We start from the raw sequence: 14,956 nt of genomic DNA, 5'->3' as shown, positions 1-14,956 counted from the left end.
GCTCACTTGATTGAAATATATGTAGTGATAGGTGTTTGTAGAATTGTAGATAGAGAAAACAAATGAAAAACAGAAATGCCGCATCTATGTAATGTGCTCTCTACCCAAATAAGAATGGAAATTCAGATGGGCATGGCTGCATGAGTGGGCCTCAGACCATCCGCCTTATGACTGACCTGCTTGGTTCATCTTACAGTTCTTGGTGTTCTTATTTTTGCAAACTATTTGTTGGATTAAGAAACGCTATAAGTGACCCTTTTTTCAGCTCTGTTTCTTGTTGCATTTATCTATGTTTACTTAATTACTTATATGCCATACAAGGATCAGTAATTGGGAATATTACTTAAGGTTTGGTCCTTGGTCTAATTTATTTGATACAAGATCTCCAAACCAATGTATTAGAGGTTATTGGTACCCAAATTGCTGCTATAGGTGGGTTAGTTCGGAAGAAACGTTGAACTCAGGCTTTCATTAAAAATTTCTGATCATACATTTATTTTTTAGTAGATAATGCACATGTTTATAGTTTAATACTTAATTTCATTTTTGATTGCAGAAGGTCTACAGTTAGAATTTGAATGGAAAACATCAAAATTATTCTTCTATGACTCCACTCTTTAATCAAGAATGTTAAGAGATGAACGCTTTTTTCGTTTCCCCCCTGAAAATTTATGAAAATTTTGTGCTTTAGAACAGAGGTAAAACTAAACTGATTCAAAAGCACCGTTCTTGCACCAAGTTTGAGTCAAAAGCACCGTTCTTGCACCGAGTTTGAGTCATACATTTGGACCCGAGGTAAAATTGATAACAGGGGTAAAATTGTCCAAATAATTTATATTCAGCATTCAGAGCCAGGTCATTCTGACAGAAAACAAACATGTTTTTCAGAGTTCAGCAATCAACATTTAGCATTCAGAAGGTGGGCCATTTAGCATTCAGCATTTAGCATTCAGAGGCTCAAAAAAACAAACGACCCCTTAGTGTCCCATGCCAACGAAATTGAGGATATAGTTAAGTTGGAAATATTAGCAAATAAATGGGAGAATGATCCTGAGATGAGACGTTTCGAAGTAGCTTTAATGGAACTAGAGAATACTCTTGTGCCAATTATTAGATATGATATAATTATATAAAGATGCTTCACCTATCACTCCTGAACTGATGAAGGAGACAATGAAAACAAAACGGAAGGTAAATTCATGTTAATGATTTTATAATTAAGTAGAAACTATATTAATGAAAAGAAAAATAGTTGCATAGTGAGATGTTGTTATACCCTTGAAACGGTGTGTGCTAGAGATTCTTTAGACAATACCCCCATAGTAATAACAAAAAAGGTGCATTCACATAATTCTCATTTTACTTGTTACAAGCACCAAGATAACCATTTGTTATTGTTTTAGGTTGAGTTTGGTAAGGATATGGGTGATTGCTCCTTCTATCACTATCTGGATTACTTCCCAGACATTCTACAACCTTTAATTTTGGATATTGAAGATCCAAAGGGTGACGACAACTGTGGATTTAGGGCCTTGGCCATGGCATTGGGGTATGGCGAGGAGGGTTGGGTCCAAGTATGAGTTAATTTGATTTCAGAGTTGCATGCAAGTAAGGAAGAGTACATACAGATGTTCGGTCATGAAAACGCGACTCGTTGTGAGGGAAGTCTATTACACTTTAAGGGTGATGCTTCTGAGGAGAAATGGATGTTTCTACTTGAACATGGTTATCTTGTAGCGTCAAAGTATAGCATTGCTATTGTGTATTTCTCAATGGCAGGTTGTCACACTTTTCTGCCGTTAAAATTAGCATTTAATGAGAATGACTATAAAGTCATTGGTATTGGGCGTGTTCCAAACCACTTTTTAAAGTTGAATTTGGAAGCAAATTGTCCAATGCCAAAGATTGCAAAGTTTTGGGAAAAACATCATTGTGAAATCGCAGATGAGTGGAAATCATATTTCATGTCTTGCTTTGATGCATTTCCACTTGTCTCTTGCAGAGATGATCATTTGGGCGACCATGTGATTCTGAGTGATTCAGACTGACTTGGTAGGAGGCCACATTTGTTGAAGCTTTCGCTCTATTATGGTTACAGTAGACTTTAAGACCTTGGAATCACGTAGCCAATGTTCTTTCTCAAGTTTAATGCAATTGTTTGAGTTCACTTTAAATTTGTGTAGAAAAAAATAATATGTTCTTCATAATTTTGGATGTTGTTTGAAACAAGTTATTGCTTCCTCTTAAATGAGTTATGCACAAGTAAAAAACTATCGAATCAAAAGCCTTGTGTGTATGTAAACTCATGAGTGATGTGATTTTGAGTTGTAATATGATCATGAACAGCTACAATATTATCTTAAGTTGTAATATGATCATGAAATAGATGGAGAAAGAGAAACACAAAAAAAAAAATTGTGCCTCTTTCAGATTAAACAATTAATTAGAAGTGGATCCAGAAGGATTCAAACCATCAGCCTCTCAAATAATGAACGCTCTTACCCTTTTGAGCTTATGGATCCATTGACAAAGACAAACATTCACCATATGATGAGTAACAAGTTCAGAGAAATCAAAGCACCTTGACTGCTTATATTCTGTTTTCTATGTCTCTTATATCTTAAAATTACCTTCAGAGAGCCTGTTTGAGACAGATCGGTTTCATTCATGATGATCATGCATTTTATATCGTGCTCGTTTGCATATTCATACTGCTCTATAAGGCTTAGGTTTGACATGGGAACAAATGCTACATACACGACATTATTATGCAGTAAGTACTTATTATGCAGTGAGTACTTATGGAAATCATGTAATAATACCCCAACAAAAATAGAGTTCTACAAAATAACCACAACAATGTACCAATACATCTGAATAGCATGTGAACAATATTGAAAATGTCACCATCTTTTCCAAACCTACAGCAGATGTCGACGTATGAAAACCCAGATTGATTTACGTTCGGAGGACTGAGGACGCAAAGTACCCATAATAGAGAGACACTTCACATTGGACATGAGAAAAATCATAGACATTATCTGGTTTTTAATCGTGTGTACACCCAAGCTGCTACAGGACACTAACAAGCTACTGCCAGGCCGCTGTCAAGCCACTGCAGGTCATCACCAGGCCATTGTAGGCTGTCACCAAGCCATTACAAGCCACTCTGACAGGTCGTATTCTGACATATGATTCAATTACATAAAACCTTTTCTCTATAATTTACACCCATTCATCTAGCTTGAACAACATCTAACATCACCCAAACACTATATTAATTTGCCCAACCTCCATATTAATCAAGCACATACAACCTCACCAGTGGCAAACCAACAGAAACACTCCAGACCAAATAGAGCAGCAATGCCAGCATCCTCAACCTTCAATTCCTTTTTGTTTCTCCATAGGTGCTTAACATAATCACACTCCTTCCAGAATGTCTCAATACGTCCAGTAATGTTGTATAAAAAAAAACAATCAGCATGTTAATGCAAATTAAAAACCATTATGCTTTATAAGACATGCATATATAGATAGTGTCACACCCAAATTTCCATAAAATTTAAAATAAATAATTATCTAAGATATAATTATCTCAATCGTCACCCTATTCAATCATTTGAAAACCCATGATGAAATGAAATCCTAATAACATATTATCAACCACGATATTAAAATACGAGATCAAATTTAAAACCAAAATAAACAATCATTCAATCACATTACTAAACTACAAATAAACTAACCAACTTTATTACATTTGTCTCAAAACAAAACCGTACACTTCAGAAAAACTTAAACCATAAGACTTAAAGAGCAAATCCAAATCACGTGTCCTCATCCACTGCATTCCACCATCTATGTTTTGAACACACCCACGTTGCAAAACAAATCAAACATGGGCCAGCAAATTAAATTTGCTGATATGAGTAAGACTAAAATAAAAACAATATGTTCCATATTTAAAATAAAGGAATATACTATTACAATTATTTCAACTTGGAAGACAAGTTAATTCCGTTTTCTCAAAACGGCATGTGGTTTATTCCTAAGTAAGATTTCATCCCCAATATAAAATTCCAATAATCTCATATAACAGTACTCATCATTCCCACTTTCCAAAATAACTCACAACATAAATACCATTTACATTCTATTTATTAAATACACATATAATAACCTAAATAAATATGAGTTTGATACACCTTACATTTAAGCCAACACGTCGTCTTAGGGTAGGATATTTACGTCCATGCATAAAAGATTAATAGATCCAACTTGACCTCTTGCAAAACAGAGTTAGACATCACAATAAAATGATTTATCTCAACAAGTCAAATTTCTATTCATAATCAAGCCTCATTTAAGACATTTAAGTCTAATTGATACAACCTGGTTCGTCCTGCATATTCGAGGAATACCACTTATGATAATACCTATATCAAAGGTAGTCATTCACATTATATCATTACATTATAAAGTTTCTGCGTGCATAACCATAGATCTTAGACTATTACAAGTCATTAATATTTTCGTAATGACATATCAAGTTATAGTCATTTCGCAATCACTTAAAAGATCACCAGCATTCACTAATATTATTCACAGTCACACTTCACATCCATAACATCACACAAATTCACATACTTTTAGTTTATTTAATTCCACATTGTACCTTGTTTATTAATCACTTATTTACTGACCTCATCTTTAGTTCCTACTCCACGATTTGCACTTCACACATTTGCCAAATCACACATACCCGTGTGCCTCTCTCACACCGAGTACCACTACAAGACATATGTCCCAAGCAGGGATGTCGCCTCCAGGAACATATTTACATCTTGCAAACTCGTAACTTGTGAGTCACATCCATCTCTGGGCTTTCCATTCGCATAATCATAGCCTCTTATGGGAATTCATCAATATCTCAGGTCATTCATGACACATTCAATGAATACCTTGGGTCATTCCCGCCACATTCAAATAATACCCATCATATACTAACAGGTCATTCATGGTATGCACATTCAATGAATACCTTGGTTTATTCCCTCCACATTCAAGAAATACCCATCATAATACTAACAAGTCATTCATGACACATTCAATGAATACACTCCTATTACATGACATCTCAAGTCATAATATATCATTACCAAATCTTGAGGCATGGAGTTCTAAAGGTGTGGTCGACTCGTTGAAAATATTATTCTTATCTCACTTATCATTGTACTAGCATTAACCATGCACAACTATTGATCACACGTGCATAAAGTTATTTTCACGCATCAATGCAAATCAATCACGCATTTAAATATCATTGAACGTAATACGAATGGTCATCAATCAAATACAATTCAAATAGCCACAATCACGTATACAATTAAATACTAACATTATACACATATAGTTATCACAAAAACTAATATATAATATACATAAGATATAAGGATACGTGATTCGGCCCAATTAGTTTTTGATTTAAAATTGAACTATATAGAGCTCATTGTGATATCCCAAAAATGATTCTAAAATACCCACAAAAGTTCTAACAAACAAATTCAAGTAAAACAATTTTGAAAAATCAACAACAGTCAAACAAATTCTAGAACAAGCTAGACTTCATAAATTATAGAACAAGCTAGACTTCATAATATAATAGTTATTTTCAATTCAAATAATGTAATTTATATTGTTTAAAAATTGGGGTTGTTATAGATAGACTAGAATCAAGACTTTTTACTTATTTGTTTTTAAAAAATTCCCTTTTGAATTCCTGCTAGCACTATAAAACAGTAAAGTGTATTAATTCCAAAAAGACCATTATTCCAAATTTTATTTTACAACAGTAAATGAGCAGTGATAGTATGTTCTAATGTGGGAAAGACAAAAACAGCAATTACCATTTCACGGTGGATTGAATTGGCTTAGTTGAAACTCTTCGCACGAAAATTGACAAATCCTTGCAAGCCTTTGTTGTTTTTCAAACCTCCCCGTATTGATTTTGAAAACCAATTTAATGTTGAGCTTCAAGTGTGATAATTCATCAATTCAAAAACCTTAAACAATGTCAGTTTTGATGCAAAATCATCAAACAAGAGTGTGAGGTAGAAGATAAAGGAGATTTATCGAAAAGAAAGACAGAGGAGAGGACAGGAGTCTTGCACGAGTTTTTTTTTTTCTTGTTACAAAAATATGGAACCTAAACAAAATTTCTACCAGTTTCATGTCGGTTTTACCCTTTATACATTTTTCTCATCTTTATAGTGTAAGATGACAGATGTGTGGTCCAGATATGTGTGCATTGAGACGCAATTGAAGCCCTGCACATTGTAGATTTGGTAATATTATAATGACAAATCTTCTCAACCACCACAATATGCTAGAGAATACACTCTGCCATATCAATTGGTCATTGGCTCGTCCCAAACTCCTGTCGGGAATTCTTGAGCATTTCATCATGTTTATTGTGTTGTTTGGTTCATACTTCTTAACTCATACGTAAGAGTCAAACTATCAACTCTTTCCATACCTCTCCATCATATAAAATCTCAAATCAGTTCATAAACATACTCTATTCTATCTCACATTAGTTTGATTGCCACCAATAAAAGTCATTAAGAAATAAATTTTCATTATGTTCACTGATCCCATACATATGTGATCGATTGGAATTGTGAATTTTCACCGCAAAATGTACCATTTACAACTGGAATTTGCATAATGAAAACTATTTGTGACACAATACAAATTTTATTCCATTTGTAATGGTGTCTTTATTACAAACGAAATCTCTAATTTTATTTTACACCAAATTTTATGATCACCATGATACTACATGTTGAAACTTGCGCAACGTGATGTGTGTTGGAAGCAAGGTGATTGTGAAGAGCATCACTTGTTTTCCTTTTGATTCGAACGAAGTAAGAACAACTTTACTATATATTTCTATTGGACTTAGTTAGAATGTGTTTGATAATATTATGGTGAATTACGGAAACATAATTTCAACTTCCAACTGATCGAGTTCTGCACACTAGTTTCATATTTATTAAGTTTGATGGGTGTGAAATATTCAAAAGAATAAATAAACCTACTATATCGGATTGAGTTTCCCTGACTCTGAAATCAGATGCGACCATAGCTAGTAATATTCCGTTTTATACATTTTTCCGTATAATACGAATAATAAGACGAATGTTTCAAACCTAAGGATTAATACTCGAATTCTATGATCCCGGCTTATAATTGCCGAATAAAAAGTTCGTATTTTTTAAATGAAAAAAACATACTACAATTTGGGCAAAATATTACCTTCTAAACTTATAATGGAACAAAATATGACTGAATTTGTTCGTATTATACCCGTATAAAACACGAATTATATGTTTGGCATTTTTTTTGTTTTTTTGGCTGAATTTTTAAACGAATTAGAATCCAAAATTTTGGATTTTTGACGAATAATTTCCGTACGAATTTACTAGCTATGGATGCGATGAAACAAGCTTGTCAAGTTGACCGCTAAGAATATATAAGCCGTAGTGAGGGCATTTTCAATGGGGGGTGTAAATCGTATAGAGTGTAAAATTTACACATTAAGTGTAAAAAAACTCTTTCTAATGGGGGTGATATACCATATGTAATAAACTATTAGTTGATAGAGGAGGTGAGGAATTTCCCATCTCGCTATCAATTGATAAATAGCTCAGGTGACACTTTAACCAACGTTCGAACAAATAAAATTTCGGATGTCACTTTAAGTAACGTCCCTTTCTAGTTTGAAAGTCATAATTTGAAAATTTTTAACTCGACGTCCCAATTTAAATTAAAGATAGATTTCATTTTAAGTGACGTCCGAATTTAAAATATATATATATTTTTTATATTTCTCCATTAGAGAGTATAGAGTGTAGATATTTATAGGCTATACAATAATATGTCATTAGAGTTATAAAATTATAATGGCACCTAGGTGGAGGTGTAATTTTACACCCCCATTCGAGATGCTTATCCAAATAAAGTACCAAAGGGCTAAACATTTGGGTCCACTAAAAGAAACCCAGAGTCTATAAATTTCCCCAATCTAAAAATCAGAATCCCTCTTTTTTACCTCCATTTTTTCAACACATTCAAAATCAATAATGGAACAAAAACCACAAACACCAACCGAACCACCACAATCTACAATCATCAAAACTCCCAAACCCGAAATTCCCACTCCTCAAAACCCAAACCCTAAACCTAACCCCACACCCACACCCACACCCACACCCAATGTACAAACTCAACCGAGACCAACACAACAACCCCAACAACAAGTAATAAACCGAGCCCGACCACCATACACAACCCAATACTCACCTTCTTTATCATCTACTACTAGTACTGCTAGTACTACTACTACTTCTTTACAAAGAAGTGGTGTTGCTATTGGTGTCCCAGCTCATCAACCTAGACCACAACAGCCCGCCCCGTTTACTACTGCCTACGGGCCAGCTGCTTCTTTATACGCACCCGCACAGGTAATGTGTTTGTTTTATATATAATAATAGTATAATTGGTTTTCAGCTGTGGGTGTATTTAGTGTTTGTTTTGTTTTGTTTTCTAGGTGAAACAAAATATTCAAGGGATTCAGACTATTGGGAATTTTGGGTCGCTTACTGCGGTGCGACCAGCTGGAGTTCCTCAACAGAGAAGTCCTATTCCGGTGTTAAGACCACAGACTACTGCGACTAACCAGACATTAGTAGCTAACCAAGTTAGTTTTCTTCAACTAGTTTTTGTTTTGTTTGAGAAATTCATAAAATAAAAATAAATGGAAAGATATTTTAATGAAAAGAACCCACTTACATGGAGTTGTAATTCCGCTAACCAAATGTAGCCTTAATGGAAAGAAATTAAAATCTAAATGGTTATATATTTACGCGCCGGAACTAACAACTTTGATTGATTGGAGAATAAAATTGATCTGTTCTTTGTTCTTGCAGAAGCTTCAAGGTCATCTAGTGAGAGCTCCGTCTATGAGTTCTCCAAGCACTCCATCACCCGGTACACCACAAGGTTATCAAAGTCAAAATCAGCCGTGGATGACGGCCCCGTCCCAGGGAAGCAAATGCATCCACCTTTAGCTTCTACTTCATACAGGCAACAAACGAGACCGCAAACCTTGCAGCAAAGGACACACCATCCTCAACAACAGCATCCCATGACCACAGTTTCACACCAGCAAATGGCTTCTTCCCAACAACCTATGTCACAGTTGCATCAGTCTCAAGAGGTTTATGGGCAACAACATGCAGTAACAAGGGTCACACAGTCCATGCCACATCCACAACAGGGGCAGCGGGTCTTAGGACCGCTAAACCAAAAGACTCCGGGAACTACAGTGCAAGCTGGTCCTGTTCAATCAGGAGCCCCCAATACAACGAGTATTGTGGATGCAGGTGAATCCAGCAATCATATTCTCAGCAAGAGGAGCATTCATGAGTTGGTTTCTCAGGTGGGCATCGTGTATTACTTGATTCATAAAATGATACTAGCTTTAATTATAGAGAAATAACCCATTACTTAACAATTGGAAGTAGTTTCACTTTATATCCATTCGAAATGAATGAGTGAATTTTTTTGATGGCGGCCTATAAGCTGTTAGCTGGACTTCCAATACTTCTTAAATTTCATTCTGTCTCACTCAGTTAAGAAAGTTAGACGCTGTGTCAAAAATTGCCAATATAACTATTAAGCTGTTAACAGGACTTCTAAAATTTAAAACTATCCTCATGATGATGGGTTTGAGGCGTACGCAAATATTTAGATGTCACAGGTTTGAATCAGTTTGATTCCATGGTTTTATCCATTGAACTGCTTTGCCTGCTTGTCTACATTCTATCATTGTTCATGTATTGCTTTGTAGAATTTAAAATCTTATAGTAACTTTCCTTTAGAATTTTTTGTGAGTTCTAGAATATTTGATCCTTCTACATATATTGGACTATGATTAACTATTTATTTATTTGTTTTTGTTGACATGTATGATGCTATTGTATGTCTCCAGTATTGCCTAAATGTGCATGTTTCCAACTGTTATGGGCTTGTTTTCCAAGAATACTCTCATATATTCCCTTTAAAGTTGAATTTCTTGGATTCTGTACAGATTGATCCATCTGAGAAGTTGGATCCTGAGGTTGAAGACATTCTAATGGAGATTGCTGAGGATTTTGTCGATTCCGTGAGTTTTTGACCCTTTCTTTTCCTTATATGTAGTGGATACTCTCAAATGCTTACTTTAGGACTAGTGTAGCACATATCAGCATGGGAAGATCCTTGCAGATAACTATCGAGTCTCCATGAATGCTCCTACATTCCTACATTTTTCACTTGTCGTGGGAAAAGCCCTCAGAACTTTGCACAACACTTGGCACAAGCACAGAATGTTTTTTTCTTTAAATACATATTATTTGTTCTGAACATATGTTTTACATTACTCTTGCGAGTTATATGACTATTATAAATGTGCATATGTTGCAAAGTCAATGAACACTCGAAGAACCATTTTTTTCATTTTTGGGATCATCACACTTGAATAAGGAGGAGTTGTATGAATAGAATACTTGTTTCGAGGACAAGACTTCAGTTACTAAAAGTTGTGGAAAAGTTCATAATAATAGTGCCGTACGGCCTTTTGTTCTAGAATCAAAGCTGATTTTCAGTTGTAGTTGCCGTGGCTTTTCTCTACTTCTCTTTGTTATCTTTTATATTTCTTTTTAACTTTTAAGAACTCATTTTCACTTTTTATAAAGTAGTCCAAGATACAGAACAATTTCACTATCTTCTCGTCTCTCTTGTTTATCTCCAGTTCCATTAAGCTTTTTTTTAGCATATCATGTTTCTTTTGGTTTATATTTGTCTTAGTCGCGTGCTGCTCAATTTCGGCATCTGGTGAAGCAATTCAGGGCTATGCTGCCTAGCTTTGTTAATTCATATTGGATCATCTTCTGTATTATGCTTTTCCATTCTGGATCCGATTTTATCTTGGTATAGAATCAGTTTATCTTATATTCCTTAGAATGCAACAAACCTTACCAAATCAATAAATTTCAAATCAATGATAATTCTTATAGATGTTAGTAATGTACTTGGGAGGCATAATGAGTGTCTTGAAAGTCTGACCCCACTGTAAATAGAGAACAAAGGGTGATTACTTTTCTGTTCATTTCTAGGTTACATTGACACTCCGTATTGGACACGGATAAGAATTGTCGGACATGGCAAAATATCAAAATTCGAGATAAATTACATGCAATATGTGTCCGACACGGACACGTGGATACGTATCCGACACGGATTTTTTTCAAAATATGGCGTGTCCATGTAACATTCATTCATTTGCATCAGCATTTTTAACCCAAAAAACCTTGGGCATTGGTTCAAGATATTGATATTTCGCCTATTTGCTAAATTAGCCAGCTGCCTTCCTTCTCAATTGTTAAAATAGATTTGCATGGTGTTGTCTTCCATCACCTTGCTAACACAAAGAAGAGGGTAAAGGAATAGTTCTACCCTGATGAAAAATAAGGAAAGGGTGACGACTTAGATAAACAGGGGAGCATATTATGCTAGTTTATTCAGTTTCATCACAGCTTTGAGTTGCATGGAGCTCTTTACAGTTGTTAGATTCATCAGAACCAAACAAGTATGATTTTTGAAATCAGTACAATGTCTTATCCATAATGTTTGGAGTCGGCATAGCAAATCCTGTTCACGCCAGTTGATAACCCTATCCCTAAGTATCATTAGATCTACTCTCATCACTGCAGTCTATAGTCTTTGTGAAAGGTCGTCACTTTTTCATGGATCTTATACTACGGACTAAATGAACGATGAAGGAGTCCATGCTTTGTGTCATCCACATGTAGACATCCAAGTGTCAGTATATTTATTCTACGATCAATTCTTTATTTAAACATCTTCTATGAACTTTGATTTTCAAACATTTAAGTTTTTGAGTAGTAAATGTTACCTCTACTTTTTGTGAATAGCGGCATATTCACGATAATTACCAAACAGTTTTGACCAATATGCACAAAGTTTAGTAAACATCCACTGCACTGAATACCGGGAAAATAGAAAAATTCTATACTGGCATCTTAAAACTTGTGTAGTTTAGATGTATGTATCCATTTGTTGATTTGGACTCAGTTTGATCAATAATTAGGTCAAGTGGTTTCTAAGAAAGAGAAAGTGCAACCTGATAGTATGAACTATGAATACCGTAACAAACTTTTCAAATCTTATACAAACAACTTGAAGTTTTTCAAACTTGTGTTAGGATCACCAATATTGCAATTTGTGATTGTAGCTTTTGTTTTTTAATTGTAAAAACCTTAACTGATATTGTTTTGTCTTGGACGCGTTCTGTCATGAGTTCTTCTTCTTTTTCCTCTTCTTTTTGTTGCTAATGTATTAGTATTGGAAAGCTATTCATTCTATTAGTGGGTAGTGGTTCGTATGGCTATTGGAGTATTGGTTAATGTTCCTATGCACATTTTTAAAAATCCTTGTGTAGATTAATATTCATTTTCCATAAGAGTAAATACTAACATTCAAATTTTCCTTTGAGTAGATTACAGCAGTTGGTTGCTCATTGGCTAAACATCGAAAATCAACAACATTGGAAGCAAAGGACATACTTCTACACTTAGGTTAGTTTTATAGAAATGGAGAACCTGATTGTGTTATGTGAAATCTCTTTATTGATGTTGATTGATTTATCTTTTGATGCAGAGAGAAATTGGCATATGACTCTACCTGGGTTTGGTGCAGATGAGATCAAAGGCTATAAGAAGCAGGTAATTAAGAGTTTTTCGTTAATTTAGTTGCATAAACTAGTACTAGTAGGAAAGGCAGGTTCCTACTTGAGGAGCATAGTTTCTTCTGTCGGATGCTTTTTCTCTTTGTCCAGATTAAACTTTTTTCTCCCTCGTTGCTTATTTTGTTGATTGGTTTGGACAAATGGTGCAGCATACTAATGACATTCACAAGGAGCGTCTTGCAGTGGTATGCTTCAATTATCTATATTATCCCTTATTATAATTATTTGTTTTGGAAAAGGAAAAGCCAGAAAGTAAATGAGATCATTTTTGCCTCCTTATGTATTTTATTTGAGAACATGTATTGAACAATCTTAGAGGTATATTATATAAAGTTTATTGGAAATTTGTGTGGTATTTGTCGAAAGGTTACTATTATACCTTTTCATAGCTGTTGCTTCACTTCTATATTTCCTAGGTGGTCTTAGACTAGTAGAAGTTTAGTCTATGAATTTGGGATGTGCAACTGGACCTAAAAATCATATGATCATCTTAGACAAGACTGCCAATTAGACATACGATTTGAAGTTCAACTCCAACAAAGAAAATCAAAGTAGTAGTTTCGTGAGCCTTGTCCTCTATTGATACGGTGTCAATTGAGGACTCTTTCACATATGCATATGAATGTTCACATTTAAAATCTATCTATTCTTGATCATCTTAGACATCAAGGTTGGCAACATAAATTTTGTTAGTCTTGGTGGAGGGGGTTTCACACTCTTCTACAATGGCTGTCATCTTGGTGCTACCCTTCATTATCCAGGCTGAACACAGGAATTTTATTTTCTTTCAATTTCAATGTTATTGTTCTATTTCTTTATATTATTATTATTTTTTTAATTTTTGTATCAAGTCATTGGTGCTTTGAATTAGTGTTGATGCATTATTCTTCTGTTTTACATGGCAGATCAAAAAGTCAATGGTATCAGCCGACACAGTAAATATGAAGAACTCTGCTGGACAAGCTGCTGGAAATTTCAAGGGTCATGCAGCAAAGGCACCTACCACAGGTTCTCTAAAGGTCCATGAAGTTTTATCAGCTAATTAGTGTAGCTTTTGAAATGCGCATTGAGAGTGTTTTGTGACTTGAGGTTTGTGTGAAAGCAACATACAGTTCCTTAGACACAAATGTGTCGTGAGAAGGAATGCACACATACATACGTTTCTTTTGTACATTTGAGTGCGCTATTAGGGAAGAACTCAATGTTCTGTGCGTCGGGTGGGGGATAGTGGAAGAGTTGTTAGGATTCTATGTTAGGCTATTTAGTGACTTGAAGGAATTTTAAGTCCAGAAGCCAATCAGACTGTGTGGAACTGTGGATGGCATATACCCTGTGTGAAAGTGGGAGTCCATGTTTCCTCTTGCATAGTTGCACCACAGTAGTCAAGACTGGTCTTTACTGAGCTGTGTTTTATTAATCCTAATGCTGACTAGAATAACTGTTTAATGCATATTGTCTTGTCATTTTATTGGCATGGTCTTAATATATTAATCCTGTTAGATGACCTTTCTTAATGTGTAATTATAACATTATTTCTTAAACATTGTCTTTGTGCAGGATGAATGATAATGGCGGAATGTTTACAGCGAGTCACTTGAATGATAACGGTGGAATGTTTACGGCGAGTCAGCGAGTGAGGAAGGACATTAGGAAAGCTCGTGTAATAGGAGAATATGGAAATCCTAAGATACACAAATCTCATGTGTTCAAAAAAACCAATATCGAAGTTGATCATTTTGCCTGATGGGTTTTTCGTCAGCCTATCTCCCCATTGTACTTGTTTTTGTCAATGAAAGGTTCTTTGTACTGGTCAAGCTGTGCATTCAAGAGAAAATATGCCATAACATGTTCTTGGTTATTGCGACTATATCTGCATTATTGTGTTGGATCTGATGTTCTTGAATCCGAGGATATATTTTAAAATTGGCACTCTGGTCAGACAGAAAACAACTAGGTATATGGTGGGGTTGATTTAAATATCATCAGAGAAGACAGGTTATTGAAGTATAGTTACTGCCTACTGTGTCTTAAGTCATTGACTGATATTGAGTATTGACTTTACCTAGATGGGTAACATCTTAA

General features: G+C 34.9%; 1 protein-coding gene across 1 annotated transcript; it reads left to right on the top strand.

Annotated features, from left to right (window-relative positions):
* Nucleotides 1–8,061: 8,061 nt before the first annotated feature.
* On the top strand, nt 8,062–14,741 carry TAF12 (TBP-associated factor 12). Its single transcript, XM_086579886.1, is given in 10 exon segments — nt 8,062–8,528; nt 8,615–8,764; nt 8,994–9,128; nt 9,131–9,505; nt 10,157–10,231; nt 12,626–12,704; nt 12,787–12,851; nt 13,024–13,059; nt 13,780–13,882; nt 14,432–14,741. Coding segments are annotated over 10 exon segments (1,404 nt in total). The 5' UTR covers nt 8,062–8,147; the 3' UTR covers nt 14,437–14,741.
* Nucleotides 14,742–14,956: the final 215 nt, after the last annotated feature.

This window comes from Coptis chinensis, chromosome 8 (assembly GCF_015680905.1).
Source record: "Coptis chinensis isolate HL-2020 chromosome 8, ASM1568090v1, whole genome shotgun sequence".
In the NCBI taxonomy this organism is placed as follows: domain Eukaryota; kingdom Viridiplantae; phylum Streptophyta; class Magnoliopsida; order Ranunculales; family Ranunculaceae; genus Coptis; species Coptis chinensis.
The sequence above is the reverse complement of the archived record's forward strand: the minus strand, read 5'-3'. Positions and strand labels throughout refer to the sequence as shown.